At 42.1% G+C, this 16,595-nt stretch overlaps 1 protein-coding gene across 6 annotated transcripts in view; it reads left to right on the top strand.

Moving 5' to 3' along the window:
• Positions 1-16,595, top strand: part of AP2A1 (adaptor related protein complex 2 subunit alpha 1) — a 50,655-nt gene that overhangs the window by 2,517 nt on the left and 31,543 nt on the right. For all 6 annotated transcript variants that reach the window (XM_060780751.2, XM_060780755.2, XM_060780753.2 and 3 more), the window contains exons 2-5: positions 9,051-9,119; positions 11,460-11,602; positions 14,800-14,993; positions 16,437-16,566. In XM_060780751.2, coding sequence (XP_060636734.1) covers positions 9,051-9,119; positions 11,460-11,602; positions 14,800-14,993; positions 16,437-16,566 — 536 coding nt within the window. The remainder of the gene's footprint in view (positions 1-9,050; positions 9,120-11,459; positions 11,603-14,799; positions 14,994-16,436; positions 16,567-16,595) is intronic.

Below are 16,595 nucleotides of genomic sequence, written 5' to 3'. Positions count from 1 at the left end.
GAAAATGAGATTTCACCTGAATATTAGGAAGAATTTCCTGACCATGAGAGCTGTTCAATAGTGGAACTCTGCTTCAGAGTGGGATGGAGTCTCCTGCTCTATAGGCTTTTTAACAGAAGCAGGATGGCCATCTGTTGGGAGTGCTTTGATTATGTGTTCCTACATCGCAGGGGTTGGACTGGATTGCCTTTGTGATCTCTTCCAATTTTATCATTAAGTGTCTGGTTTTTACCTGATTTCTGATATTTGGAGGGAGAAAAAGTGGGGTGCAATAAAAAAGCAAAAAAAAGTTGTCAACGGAGAATGTGAGAAGGGCTCATGAGGCAGGAAGAAAGGAACAAACTCTCATCCTGGTTTGTTCATGTGTGGATTTCAATGCCCTTCTTCATTCCCATGTTCCCACAACAAGGGCATTCAAAAAGTGAATCATACACAAAAATCCAAAACTAGGGAAATGGACACATTCCATAGTACAGGATTACATTTTCTTGGGAAGCATTTGTGTTGGATCTATACCAATATAGAGGGTTAAAGGTGATATTCATCACTTGGCACCAAGGGCTTGGACAGATACTGTTGAGAGCAAAGTAAGAAACAGCTATTTACATTGAGTTGTTGTAGGTTTTTCGGACTTTATGGACTTTATGGCGTTCTCTTGACGTTTTACCTGCATCTATGGCAGGCATCCTCCGAGGTTGTGAGACCCCACAACCTCTGAAGATGTCTGCCATAGATGTAGGTGAAACATCAGGAGAGAATGCTTCTAGAACATAGTCATATAGCCCGAAAAACCTACAACAACCCAGTGATTCCGGCCATGAAAGGCTTCGCCAGCTATTTACATTCTGTGTACAAAACGCAAAGGGGGGGGGGGGGGGGGGAATAGCCTGAATTCTGTTTGGGGAACACAAAATAAATTAGAGAAATGTTCCTGGCTGCTGTGAATCAAATTCTCTGTCCCCTCCCCAATGCATATCAGGTAGAGCCTAATGGAACATATAATTCCTATCAGGAACATCCATTTGCCTTAAGGGCAAATGGATGATTTTGATAGGAAGTATATGTTCATAGCTGTCAGCATTATGTGGTATTGGGGAAAAAAAGATTGGCAATCACTGAGCTTTAATAGTAAGTATAAATAGGAACCTTGTCATTTTTCAGCTTGCCTCTGCAGTAATAGGAAAGATGCTAGTAGTGATTGAAAGGATGAAGATGTTACATTTCAGATCCATGAGATCTTCGTTCAGTGCCAAGTCTTTCTTTCTAGACTTTTGTGGGGGCGTTCCAGTGTGGCCAAAAGTGTCTGTTTCCGTTCGCTTTCCCTACTTCCTTCTCAAGAATCCTGATCTTCCCCTTCACCCCACCCTTCCTCTCTTTGGCTCACACAGTCACAGAGTGTTGTGCAATATCTTTTTTTTTGCAAAGATTGTACATGAAACCAATAGGGTGATTGCAGTGTGTGGCTCTCCACGGGTAGCAGTCTTCGGGGCTAATTTCAAACAGTCCTTTTTAGACTTTGATCCTACCATTGTTGACTCTTCTTCGTCTCCCACCACCCAAACATCCCTGGGGGAGAAAGTCAATCTGAAAGCAAAAGCCATCCTAGAAAATATACACAAACAATGTACAGAGGGTGTGGGAAATTGTAATTATGTCATGAGTTGGAGCACACTAAAGATAACTTCACTGCACTGGAATTTCAGGAAAAAGATTATTATGTCGTGATTTTGATGGAGCTTAAGACTATGAATCATTGCAGGGCCAATGGAGAGCATTATAGGCTCTTTTCTTGCAGTCCTGTGTGAAGGTTGAGATTACTAAGCATGAGGTTGCTGTCTTGAAGTTGTCTTTGATTTCTGTTGCTGGCCTCTGAAAATACTATTTTTATGGAGATGGTAAGCTCAGTGGTAGAACACACACTATGGATGTAAAAGGTACCAAGTTCAATCCCTATTATCAAAAATATTTTCCAGCCTGTGAACCTAAAAAGCTGTTGTCAGTCAAATTAGAGCTAATATTGAGTGGCTGCACAGAAAGCAGACATGGAATAAGGTAATTCATATGTTCATCAGATTCTAGGCCAGCATTAGGCAGATCTCAGGCTCCTAATTCCTACTTTAGTATATTTTGGAATTCCAAGCAAAATGCTCAAAAAGATTCTATGTTCAGGGATTTGTTTCCAATACAGCAGTGGTTCTCAACCTGTGAGTCCCCAGGTGTTTTGGCCTACAACTCCCAGAAATACCAGCTGTTAGGATTTCTGGGAGTTGAAGGCCAAAACATCTGGGAACCCACACGTTGAGAACCACTGCAATACAGGAACAGAGCTGACTTCACAGACAGGCATGGACACACAGATGCTCATGCCTTGACACCCCAAGCTTCATTCCAACAGTATAATTTAGGAGACTGTGGAGAGAGTATTGTTTTTCCCCAACAAGGAGTTAAGAGTCCTTGTCAGTCTATTGCAAAACAGCCGGATATCAACCTAGTGATCCAGATGTTCATTCTGTCTTCTACTTTAGAACTGCAAGAGCACATCCCAGCTCAAAACTCAACTTGGGACTCTTTCTGAGGATCCCTTATATCAGTGGTTCTCAACCTGTGGGTCCCCAGGTGTTTTGCCTACAACTCCCAGAAATCCTAGCCAATTTACCAGCTGTTAGGATGTCTGGGAGTTGAAGGCCAAAACATCTGGGACCCTCCCATACTTAGAGGTTCCAGTGTCTTGACAGTTTTGCTCCAGTGGAAAAAAAGTCTACAGGTGGTCTCTTGAGAGTGATACACGCCTCTCAAGTTGTGGTGCCCTAAGTTGGCCAACTTTGGCAGAAGTTCTCCTGTGCTTTTAGCTATGTAAAAGGACATTTTTTTGGTGCAGCTTTCCATTCAAATCGAACAAAGACTGCAACAGCTGCCAAAATCCGTTTGTGGACACAACTATTAGAGGTGCGAAAAACTTTGTCCACCTTGGCAGCTGTCCATTCTAGTCCTGGAAAAGTCTAGATCTCTGTTTGTAAAAATTACCCATTCACCTGCCATTTCCAGTTGCCAAACATGCACAGAATACAGGTGGGGTAAGATCAAATAATAGAACAAAGATGTGAAACCACTTTGTACTTTCAATATGCTATTAGTTATAACAGGTAGATAGGTTTGTGAGGTCTCTGAGCAGTGTTTCCTAAGGCCTGATGGTTGATATTTTGAGATGGGCTGTTGCATGGAAGATGTTTGAGTCACTGATGTCTGTTCTCCCGAAAAGACAGCAGCGCATGTTGGTGGTTGTGGGGGTGGAGAGAATTTCAAATATGTTTAAAAGGAACAACAGTTCAGGCTGGGCTCTCCCTTTCTAGCACCAGTGAATGCAGTTGACAGCAGCCAAGGAAGCGTAGAGAAATGTGTGGGCATTGCAGTGTCTGAGCCAGAGAGAAGGCTGAGTCTTGGTGCCACTTTACGCAGAGACGTAGGAGTCTGTTCCGGTGTTAATGCATGAGGCTTACAGGCTGTAGACCTGTGAGCTCTTGGATTTCAAAATACCCCTTTTTAGCTTGGGTATTTCAAGCAGGGGGTCGTATTAGATGGCCCTTGTGGTCTCTTCCAACTCCATGATCCTATGATTCTAGATCCTGTAAAGGTGAGGCTAGGGAGCTGTGGGCAAAACTGGATGAAAGATCACTGGACGTGGCTCTTCGTAAAAGTTGTATGATATTTCAAATACATTCATTTTACAGACCTTTTGTCTTTCCATGTTAATAGATTTGCTCGTATATACCAGCATATCACTATTAAGCATCCAGTCATCTTCTGATTGGAGTGATGGATTATCATATAAAGCCATGGCATGGGAACTTGTATGGCCTTCCAGTTGTTGTTAGGCTCTCATCTCCCATCAATTTAGCAAGCATAGCTACGCTAGTGGTTGAAAATGATGCAAACTGACTATTTCAAAGAACTGTTCATGCTTTCGAGCCTTGTGAGGTTTGACAGTGATTCCGAAGTAATCTTGATTGGGTACTGTCTCAATAAACTCAAAGAAGGCAGTATGTACATTGCATTTGTAGCCTTCTATTTATGGCAGGTGAAAGAGTGGGAGAATATATTTTAGATCTGCCTCCTCTTTTAGTTAAACATAGAAAAAAGAGGAGTCAGAGAACACCCAGACCTTTCAGAAAGAGCACTTTCCGGTGTTCCATATAAATAATTGTCTCCACCCAAAACTCTCTAGCTATGCTTTAAGCTCAAAATGGCTTAACAAACCAAGATGTAAATGGATAGAGTACTTGAAGCCTCCTCATCCCCTTTTATGGAAGCAGATAGAATAGCCAGAAAGGGTATAATGTCTCATTATGTCCGAACCCAGAATGAGAATTTAGTGTCCCCAGATTAGCTGCAATTTATAAGCCCCAAATCCCAAGTTCTTTGGATTCTTAAACCATAATCATGAGTTCAGGAGAGTCTGTCCCCTTCCTGATCAGTGAAAAGGCAGGACAGTGAATAGGGATTCATCCCGTGATGGGTGGCATTGCATTTCCCCTGGTTCATATCTTGGGTATACTCTTGGATTCAACATGGAAGCCCATGTTTCAGTGCTGGCCTGGAGTGCATTTGCACAGTTAAGGCTTTTTGTGTGCCAGCTGCACCTATTTGGACAGATATCAGCAACACATTCCTCAGTGATCTGTTTGGATTACTGTAGTGCCCTGTACCTGGGATTGTCTTTGAAGACCGTTCAGAAACCTCGACTGGTCCAAAAAACAAAAAACAAACCTGCAACCAGATTGTTAAGCAGGGTTGGCCACTTCCTTGTTGCGTCAGATTCATTTGCTGCTGCTCACTTTCCAAGCACAATTCAAAATGATGATTATGATCTATAAAGTCTGACATGGCTGAGACCCAGTCATCTGAAGGACTGTATTCTCATTTCGGTTTGAGGCCTGGGAAGGCCCTCCCCTCAGTCCCACTGCTTTTGTGGAAACACAGGAGAGGGTCTTTTTGGTGGCTGCTTTCAATTTGAAACAATTTCTAGAGAAGCTAGACCGGTGCCCTCTTTGCTATTTATTTATTTATTTATTTATATTTAAGGGGACTCAGAGCGGCCTCACAACATTGGCAACAATTCAATGCCTTAAAAATAACAAACAGTTGATAAACATTTAGATTAAAACCAAAGAATAAAAAATATCTAAAACAATTACATTATTAAAATCACATAATCCAAGGTCATAATCCAGAGCCATTCCAGTTGTCATTGCACAGATTCTACATTCATTTATTACACTGCAGTTATTTTCTAAAAGCTTGGTCCCATAGCCAGGGTTTTACCATCTTTCTGAAAGCTAGCAGGTAAGGAGCTGATCAAATCTCACTGTGGAGGGAGTTCCAGAGACAAGGTGCCACTATTGAGAAGGCCCTGTATCTCGTTCCCACCAGCTACGCCTGTGAAGGACGTGGGACTGAGGGCTGGGCCTCCCTAGCAGATCTTAACGTCTGGGCTAGTTCATAGGGGGAGGTAAGCTAAGCCGGAACCATTTAAGGCTTTATAAACTAAAGCCAGCACTTTGAATTGTGCTTGGTAGCAGACTAGCAGCCACTGGGGCTGACCTAACCGGGGGGTAGTATGCTCCCTGTACGCTGCTCCAGTGAGGAATCTCTCTGACTCTCCTTGGACCACTTGAAGCTTCCGAACAGTCTTCAAAGGCAATCCCACATAGAGTGCGGTGTTGCCTTTGCTATCCTAGTGTAGGCATATGAACACCTTTTTTTTGTTTTTGTTTTGGCAGGGCTTTGAGGGCAAATTGTCCAGGAGAAAAGAGAAATTCAGAATGTGCTGTACTGTTTATTCTTTTTTAAAAAAAAAACAAATTATCAGGCTTTTAACTGCTTTTAATTCTATTTTTAATGTTTGTATGATGTGATTTTTTTTTAGCTTTGCAAACTTCCTTCACTCCTGGACAGGGAAAAAGGCAGTCTAAATAAATATAAAAAATGGGTTGCATGGAGCAACATGCTCCTTATTTACTTCCTGGTTCACTGTGGCATTGTTTTTAATCTAACACAATCTCTGGGAAGCTGTTGCCTTTCAGAGGTTCTTGGACTCCAGCTCTAATCTATGGCTGTTATTTTGGGCAACAGCCGGGGATGGTGGGACGTTAGCTGGAGGACCGCAGGTTCTTTAGCTATGTCCTAAATTAATGTATAAACACGGTCTCTGATTTTTTTCCTGCATTGTATGAAGTTGCTGTCAGACCTGCTCTTCCATTATATGGCTACTCTTACTTTGGTGCAGGCTGAATTCCAAACATTGACAAAGAATCTCTATGTAAACAGCTTCCTTCCTTCTCACTCCCTAAGATGTCAGTCAGTGCAATCCATACACAAATCAATCACTTACCAGAAGCAGTTGTATATGTATGAGATACGTGTGTGCTTCCAACAGCCCCTTCCTTCATAGCTAAATTGTTTATGAGTTGTCTTCTACTTGTTGGGGTAAATCCCACCTTGCCTCTTGTGACATTGGCTTAAATCCTGTTGGCTAATAATGATAATAAAAAAGAACAGACCCATGAAATCTGTGGAATGGTGAGTCAACACATTGGTTAATTCCATTGAGTCAATGGATTTATTTCACCTGGAACTAGTAATGATTCATGCCATTGTGTGGAAAAGATGCAGAGTTCTCTTCTCTAATGAAGGCACTGTTTTAGTTTGACATTACTTAGATCAAGGTCCATCTCAAGTCTCTATAATTTACAAATTTGTTTGCCCTTTCTGCAATTCTGGTATAGGATTGGCTAGGCCCAGTACCCGCCATTTGCCCTCTTTAGAGGTGACACATGTGAACATTTTTACCTTAAGTAAGGGCCAAATAGTGTGAGACGTGAGAGTTTCATGATTAGATATTTTGATTTTCAGTGAGGGGAACATTACTGGGTCTTAATCCTTTCCTCATGTATTAAGTCACCCATCCATGTTTCATTTCATCCCTGAGATGGAAATACATATAATGGTTTTGCTGGGTCAATAAGGAGATTTATACTGTGAAAACAGAAGTGGGGATTAAATTTTCCTTTACCCAACTCTCCTTTTCAGGTCGTAAATGTGTTTCTTTCCCACTTTAAGCAGAGAGCTTTGAACATAGACCTCATGTTTTGTGTTTCATGTAAGATTTGCACAGAATTTTGGAAACACATTTTTGTTTTAATTACAGCTCATGAAAATGTCCAGCCAGAATGGCCAGGAGGCATGCTACCTAGGGAATTCTGGTATCTGTAGTTTAAAATATTAACTTTTCTGAGCTTTGGCAAAGAAGTACTATAGTTGAGAGGTCCCAGGAGAGCAGAAAATGAGTTCTAAAAGGGTTATTTTTAATGCTGGACTTTATTTTTTATGCATGAAGCATTTCTGTGGTCTATAGCTGGGTGAGAGTTTGTATTGCGTTTTGCTTTGGAAAAAAAGTGTCCCAAATTTGTAGAGTTCATCATTTGTGGGGAAAATCTGAAAATAGGAGAAATCTGCACTTATGAATTCCGCCATGCAGGCCTAGAGCTATAAGTGAATAGCTGTTAAAAGACTGGGTTTGGTTAACTCTGAATTCAGCTACATTTGAGATGCTGAATTATAGTTGCCACACTTCTTTTCTCTCTCCAGCAACTCATCATTTGTAATAACTATTTGCTAAACAGCAACAACAACATGGTCATCTCCATGATGTGAAATTTGCTTGCTTTAGATCAGTGGTTCCCAACCTGTGGTTCGTGGACCACCATTGGTCCACAAGAACTAAAATATGGTCTGCGGCCTCATTACTACACCATTGCAATGAGAACAACTGGTCTCGCAAAACCCTCTCATAGTGCTGAGGCTTATTAAATATGGTTTTGTGTGGGCAAGCAGATGGCAACTACTAGATTTATTTATTTTTTGTTGTGTCATGAGCAACTTGAGAAACTGCAAGTCACTTCTGGTGTGAACTACTAGATGGCATATGTTCTATATCAGAAACTAGAGTTGATGTGGTCTATCCAATGCAATTTTCTGAATCAGCACCCCAAATAACCAAACCAAATGTAAAGTTGAACAAAAGCTGATTCATAACCCTTTTGGTACTAATGTTGGAAAGTGGTTCCTGGTCAAAGTGGTCCCTGATCAAGTGGTGCCTGGTCAAAAAAGGTTTCAGAACCACTGCTGTAGATGAAAGAGAATATTGTTTTAGTTTATTTTTGGAGTATTTACCAACATTTGCAATCCTGGTAATCAGGACATCTAAACTAGAGTTTTGCCCATCTCTAGTGTGGCATGGATTGCTTCCATTTATTGATGGGGGTTTTTCAACCCAAAATGGCCAGTTATCTAGGACCTACATAAGGTCCCAAGGCCATTTTTATCACTTACTGCTCACAGACACCTTTCCTATTTACTTCCATATCAAAATTTGATACTGTTCCATTTATTTCTCACATACACAAAAAAAAAAAAAAAAGAAAAGAAAGAAAGAAAGAAAGAAAGAAAGAAAGAAAGAAAGATTTTATTCTGTTCTTGGAAGTTTCCAGGAGCACTGATTGTACAACCGAGCACAAAGTCTCCAAGATGCTGAAGATGGGAAAAGCTGATATATACCTCTATCTATGTATAATTGTTTGTCTTGTTTGTGCATAAAACAGCATTGAATGTTTCCACATATGTACGTTCTGTGTTCCGCCCTGAGTCCCCTTCAAGGTGAGAAGAGCGGAGTATAAATACTGTAAATAAATAAATACAACAGTATCCTCTCAAGTCTCCCACCCCATTAAACCAGTGTTGAACTTCCTACTACGTTTGGATTTTATTTCCTTCCACGCACTAACTTCTGCAAGTTGGGGATTGGTACAACCTCTGCTTGGTCCTGGAGAGAAGAATTATGCTACCCTTGTTCCAATTCCCAGATTACTTGATATGCTCCTTGGAGTGGTAAATAGAGATTCAATACCAAGCACATGACCAAGTTGTTTGAATGCATGATGAATAGAGAAAACTGGTGTTTCCCTCATTTGAATGCCTTAACTTTTTTATTTCAGGTAAGAGCAAAGAGGCTGAAATTAAGAGAATTAACAAGGAATTGGCCAATATCCGGTCCAAATTCAAAGGTGAGCTTCCTTGTGTGCATTTGTCTCTGTCTGACTGTCTCTTTGTCACAGCCTTTCCATATCACACATACACTTTGTTTCTCCCTCCTCCGACCCTGCAGGGTACTTCAGCTCCCTAAAGCAACTTCATGACTCAGCCTAGCTTACTCACTACCTCTCGTTTTTCTTTCTCTCTCTTCCTCTTCGCCCACCTCATGGCCATGCTTATAGTCGCTGCCCAGGTTGGTTCAGCTTCTGTTGTCCATCTTTTGTAATCCCTTGTCAGCAGTGCTCTGTAGAAAGCTACAGCGTGCTTTGTATCTGCAGTTGGCGGATGAAGGATGACCCTTGTGCTCAGGGTGAAAGCGCAGAAACAGCTGGATTGTTCTAGTTGGGATGCTGAAAGACATTTGCAAAGGTCTGATCATGACCACTAGGCTTCCCTTTCCTCCTGACAAAAATAGTTACTACTGCCAGCCTTGAACATCCAACTGTTGAAGCCAGTCTGTTACAATGGAACTTGGGAATTTTTTAAAAGTCTACTGGATGTCTTTTGCTTTGTTCCGGTCAGGATTGTGTTTGTGGATCTGGGCAGATATGAGCATTACGGAATACATTTCCAGGAGGTTTAAAGGGGCAGGAAAGAGAGATTGGTGCTTGTCTTTTAAATTGTCCAACTCATACCAAGCTTTTGTTTTGGGACTTTAAAAAAAGAGGTGGAGGTTTGGCTTAAGAGGATGGCAGAAAACGTCTGTTCTTCTTCAGAGAGAATTGACTTACTCCAGAACAGATAGCCGTGTATTGATACTGATTGAAAATTAGCCAACTCATTTATATCAAAGTCTGTCATGGAGGCAAATGTTTGGCTGGAGCTTATATGTTGCTGAAACCCCTAGGCTTCTGAAGAACACCCTCTATCTTTCTCTGTTGTCACATGCTTTGAAATAATTCCTGGCTTGTGGCAACCCTAAGGCAATCCCATAATGGGGTTTTCTTGGCACTGTTTCTTCAGAGGAGGTTTGCCATTACCATTCTGAGACAGAGGAAGTGTGACGTGCCCAGTGTTACCTAGTATGTTTCCATGACTAGGTGGAGATTAAAACCCTGGTTTCCCAGAATCAAGCCAGTATGCCACCTTGGCTCTCTCCACCTTTATTTATAGAGTGCAGATCTACTTCCAGAAAACCTCAAAGGCCTAGCTCCTGGTGATCTTAAGCTTTCTTTTGCCCCTTCCACACAGCTGAATAAAATCCCACATTATCTCTTTTGAACTGGAATATATGGCACTGTGGCTCAGATAACCTGGTCCAAAGCCGATATTGTGGGATTTTCTGCCTTGATATTCTGGGTTATATGGCTATGTGAAAGGGCTCTTTCTCTGGTAGACCTTAATCATCTCTCAAAGTAGGACATAATCTTGTTACGGTCTCTCTGTGGCTCTGAACTGTCATGTTAACAATTTGTTGTTTGATTTTTATTTAAAAGACCAACAACATCCCACCCCGCTTCTTAAATAGCATCTCAGACATTGATAGCTGTGATAGCTAGGAGCAGTTTCTTTAGTCAGCATTTCTTTTGATCCCTGTCGGTTCCTTCTTTCTAGGTTTGACAAATTTTTGTTCCTTTTCTTCATTTCTGGTTAAGAAGACTTATGGAACCAAAACAGAACAGTCTTTTTTTGCACTAAATCTGGCTCTTTTTGATCCCAAATTAGAGAAGTTTTATTATATATATACTTATAATGACATGTGAGTTGCATCAATAATGTGTTTTGTAATATTCTTGGGCACAGAGTTACTTTCCCAATTGCTTACGTACATATAGATGCTGGAACATACAATTTCTGTCCTCGGTGAGAGGAGGAATAAAAAAAAGAGACCCCTCCTTTATTTGTGACTAAATTAACTTTGACTAGATTGGCCTAGAAAGAGATAAAGTCTTCTTTCCCCAGTCTGGGGTGTTTCACAAATTACTTGCCAACTGTTGAAGTAGTCCTCTGATTTGTTGGCCAATTGGCAGAGCTTCCAGGGCCCATCTGTTAGCCTGATGGTTCAGTTCTGAGCCTCTTATCCTGCACATTCCTCATCGTGAGGAAATGAACAGAGCGGGAACAAGAAGTATTATGGGGTGGATGTGGGACTAAATAACTGTGGCCGACAGAGAATTGAGGAATATATCTGTTTCTGCACACCCTTCCATGTCAAATGTGAAAACATTTCAGGCCAGGCAGCACTTGGCTCCTTTGGGAGCTCCAGGCAGCTTCCCCCTCCCTTTGCAATGGCTTTGCAGTCACCTTTGTCCTCCCAGCAATGACCTTCCAGCCCCTCCACCCTTCCCTGCTGTCGCTCTCTTCTCTCTCAGGAGATAAAGCTTTGGATGGTTACAGCAAGAAGAAATATGTCTGTAAGCTGCTCTTCATCTTCCTGCTGGGCCATGACATCGACTTTGGGCACATGGAGGCTGTCAACCTGCTCAGCTCGAATAAATACACAGAGAAGCAAATTGTGAGTAGATGGCAGGTACAGGCTTTTTAAGTGGGGGGGGGGGGGGGATCTTCTTTGAAATAATAAGTCCTGCCTTTCCTTGACTTAGTTCACCAAAACGACAGGAAGAATAGTAATCTCTTTCTCAGAGTTTTTTTTAATTACAGTATTTTTATTCCGTCCTTTTCACCCCGCAGGGGACTCAGGGTGGATTACAATGCACATATACATGGCAAACATTGAATGCCATTTAGACATGCAACATATATAGACAGACATAGAGGCAATTTAACATTCCAGCGTTTCTGGCTTCATGAGGGTATGCTTGGTTCCTGCCACAGGGGGAGCTACCGCTTCACCGTTCACTTGTAACACCAGGTCCTTTGATGGAGTACTTCGCATTCTTCTGCACGCTGCTGGAAGGTTTTATGGCATTGTAAATTAGTTAAATTGGCCTCCCCGCATAAGGTGGGAGCTAAATTTCCTACTTGACAGATGCAACTGTCTTTCAGGCTGTATATGTCAACAGCAAGCTGGACTATTAATGGTCGGGAGCTTACTCAGACCCAGGCTGGCTTCAAACTCAGTAGTGATTTAATGAAGCTGGCTACTTACCAGCTGCACCACACCCCGGCCCATTCCAGAGTTCCATTGGTAAATAACTTTTTTGGAAAGACCGTAGTATTTATTAATATATCAATTTATATTACCAAATGTTTTCTCCAATGATATTTGGGTGACACACATTATTCTCCCCTCTGTTTAGGTCTATAGTGAGGTAGACCTAAGGCAGGGGTGAGCAACGTGTGACTTCCATGCTTCTAGAGCAGTGGATCTCAACCTGGAAGTCCCCAGATGTTTTGGCCTTCAACTCCCAGAAATCCTAACAGCTGGTAAAACTGTCTGGGATTTCTGGGAGTTGTAGGCCAAAACACCTAGGAACCCACAGGTTGAAAACCACTGTTCTAGAGGCTGTGTTTTGCCATATTTTGAAACCCCCAAGGGCTATTTTAAGCCTAGGGGAGCAGTTTTATTTTAAAAAGAGGTAAACCAGATGTGATCCCGGTTACTTCCTGTTTTGAAAACTGACCTCTTCTGAGGCTAAAATGGTCCAGAGAGATCTAGAAGGATGGCAGAATTGGCCCACAGCTCCTACAGAGTGTTGGATGCTGTGGGGTTACAGCCCCCCCAAAGTCTTCTGGGAAACTAATATGTTCTCCTAGTCTCCGACAGTTACCCACCAAAGTCCCATGTCACACACACACAGATAACAATGGGAGTCCAATGGGAGTCACAGATGTAAGCCTCACATTCTAGTCCAACACTATATGCCACAATGGTTCTCAAATAAATTATAACAAAATTTAAACCAGGCAATTATATTTACAGTATAACAAATTGTAGTAGTAGACATCATCAAGCCAATTAATTTCTTTCATTTCTTCTCTGATCCTGGGGAACATGTGGCTGTCCAGATGGCATTGGACTCATACCTTGCTCAATCTCGGTTATGATTATACGTGGTGAGATTCGTAGTGAGGAACAATTTCTAGGGGACCCCATGTACCTTACGCCTGCTGAAGCTGCTGCTAAAACAACTTCAGATGAGATTAAAAGTGGCAAAGCTAAAGATAGGGGTTTCTGGAAACCTACATGGCAGTAAAACATGTAGGGCAGGAGTCTTGCCTGAGCAGCTCTGCATAATCTCCATGAGATGACTTCATGTTTCCTTCTTAGTTAATTCATGGGCGAGGAAATAGAGAGCAATTTCTCCCAAGACACTCAGCAAGCTTCCCATAATCTAAGCCTTTTTTAAATAATAAATTGAGTAGTGAAACAAATCTTGGACTATGGAGAAATTATGTCCTTAGATCATTTTGCTTGGGAGAAAAATCCATAATGATAATAAATCAGATCTGTGAGAATGCTGAGGTATATTTTTTCCTCTGATCTCTAGTTTTCTGTTTGGCATACTGTGCCCTTCTGAGATCTTGGAAGACTGTATCTATGCATTTATGTATTTATTTATTACTAAAAATGCCTCAAATGTTCAGCCATGCTACTGCCCTTAATACACTGCAGTCTGAATTGGTGTCCTCCAGGAACAACTTTACCATCCATCAGTTGTTATTTTTGAACTAGACTTCGATGGATGCTTGAACTCAAGCCTTTGTATTCCACAATTCTCCTTTTATTTAGAGTAATTTGTGTCCATGAGGATATGGGAAATCTTCCTGTTTAATAATGCAGGACCTCCACTTTCTGACAACCGCATAAACACTGACCCAATGCACTTTACAATTCAATCTCTGGTACTTTGGCTGGAAATAGCTTGACTATTTTCACCCAAGGAAATATGCCAGAATAGCTACTACTGCAGAGTCTATAAAGCAGAGGGTGAGGCAAAATAAAGGCAGCCAGATTGCTCACCGGAGTGTGGTACAGGGAGCACACAACCCCATTGTTACGCTAGCTCCACTAGCTGCTAGACTGCTACCAAGCACAATTCAAAATGCTGACTTTAGCCTATAAAGCCCAAAACGGTTCTGGCCCAGCTTACCTGTCTGAATGTATCTCCCTCTATGAACCATTTAGGAGATCATCCAGGGAGACCTGCTCTCGGACCCACCTCTTTCGCAGTCACGACTGGTGGGGACGAGACACAGGGCCTTCTCAGCGGTGACCCCTTGTCTATGGAACTCCCTTCCCAACGATATTAGATCAGCCCCTTCTCTCCTGAACTTCAGGGAAAAAACTTAATATGTGGCTTTGGGACTAAGTTTTTGATAAGTAACTGGAACAGTGCAATAAGTGATCATGAATCAATGTGATTGACAAGCAGAATGATCCAAGATTATTATTTGGATGATGTGATTTTAATTGATGTTTCAATTGTTTGGTTTTAATTGTAAATGTTTATTTTTTTTAATGTATGTGTGTATAGCATCAAATTGCTGCCTGTTATATGGCTGCCTTGAGTCCGATCTGGGGTGAGAAAGGAGGGGTATAAATATGGTAAATAAAGGCCTTATTCACTGATCTGCCCAGAACACTGCTTCTCTCTCTTGGGAGCCCAGTCTGGCTTTACTCTGGCCTTTTTTCTTCTAAAGTGCAAAGTAGTGGCACTGGAAGTGCCTTGGTATGCTATTCGCCTCATCAAAGGTATGCTCTTGTCCCTCACACAAGACCTGTCTGCCTCTTCTCATCTCCTGTTCCAGGGCTACTTATTCATTTCAGTGCTGGTGAACTCTAACAGCGAGCTAATCCGTCTCATCAACAATGCCATCAAGAATGACTTGGCGAGCCGCAACCCCACTTTTATGTGCCTGGCCCTGCACTGCATCGCCAACGTGGGCAGCCGCGAGATGGCTGAGGCCTTTGCCTCTGAGATCCCCCGCATCCTGGTGGCTGGGTAAGCCGGCTCAGTTGGGGAAAGTGCTTGCAGTAGGAGGGCATGGGGGTGTTTTTACAAGAGTATAGGAGCAGAGCTAGCTGCCATATATGGAGTACATTCTTTATCTCTTAAATGTTCTTTACATCGATGATAAGGAATGCATTAAAAGAGTAAGTCAAAAGTTGAAGTCTTGCCTAAGTAAAAAGGCATTTTCTGTCCGTGAAAATAAATCATATAGAAGTGTTTCATGGCTGGAATCTCTACGTTGCTGTGAGTTTTCTGGGCTGTATGGCTATGTTCCAGAAGCATTCTCTCCTGGCGTTTCACCCATCTTTGACAGGCATCGTCAGAGGTTGTGAGGTTTGTTGGAAACTAGGCAAGTGGGGTTTATATATCTATGGAATGTCCAAGGCAGAAGAAAGAACTCTTGTCTGTTTGAGGCAAGTGTGAATGCTGTAGTTGATCACCTTGATTAGCATTGAAAAGCCTTGCAGCTTCAAGGCTTGTCTGCTTCCTGCCTGGGGAAATACTTTGTTGGGGGAAATCAGCCGTAGCAGAGCATTTGATGAACGACCTGAATACAGCATATTATTTTAGAACAGGGAAATGCTGGACCACTCTAACAACCACCATGTCAGACTACGCAGAGTAGCCATTGAAATCCACAAGCATGTGGATAATTTCAACAGAAAGGATGAAACATGAAAATGAACAAAATCTGACTACCAGTATTTAAAAAAAACCTCTAATATCATAACATTAAAGAAAGTACAACACTCAAAAACAGGTGGATTCCAGACAAGAAACAATCAGGGCCAGTCAACACCTCCCAACAAAAGATTCTCTCAGGCAGGAAGCAGCCAAGCCTTGAAGCTGCAAGGCTTTTCATACTAATCAAGGTGGTCAATTTGCAGCATCCACACTTGCCTCAAACAGACAAGAGTTCTTTCTCCCACCCTGGACATTCCACAAATATATAAACCCCACTTGCCTTGTTTCCAACAAACCTTTCAACCTCTGAGGATGCCTGCTATAGATGTGGGCGAATCGTCAGGAGAGAATGCTTCTGGAACATAGCCATACAGCCCTGAAAACTCACAGTAACCCAAAGCATATAGGAGCCTAGCCAGACCTCCAGTTGGAGAGAATTTCAACACTTCAGAGAAGCCAACAAGAAAACAGCCACCAAACATTCCTGTAATGGTGGGACAGAGAGAAAGCCTGCCACCAAAGATCTTAAAAGTCAGGCATCTCACATTGATGCTGTCTCTCAGATCATCTGGACTCAAGCCGTGACATGCTTTAAAGATCATAAACTAGCACTTTCAATTGTGCTCCAGGACAGACATCTAGCCACTGAAGATAACCAACCTGGACACAGTGTTCTGCTTTCTGAGCTGTAGTGCCCCATTATAGAATCCATTTGTCTGACTTGCCTATTTATCCATTATTCTACTTCAGAGACACCATGGATAGTGTAAAACAGAGTGCTGCCCTCTGCCTTCTGCGTTTGTACAAGACCTCACCCGACCTGGTGCCCATGGGAGAGTGGACGTCACGTGTGGTGCACCTTCTGAACGATCAGCATATGGTACATCTTCTCTCAGTGTCCCGCCCCCT

The sequence above is a fragment of the Anolis sagrei genome, chromosome 6 (assembly GCF_037176765.1).
Source record: "Anolis sagrei isolate rAnoSag1 chromosome 6, rAnoSag1.mat, whole genome shotgun sequence".
NCBI classification, from domain to species: Eukaryota; Metazoa; Chordata; class Lepidosauria; order Squamata; family Dactyloidae; genus Anolis; species Anolis sagrei.
Note: the sequence above shows the minus strand (reverse complement) of the source record. Positions and strands in the feature narration are given on the sequence as shown.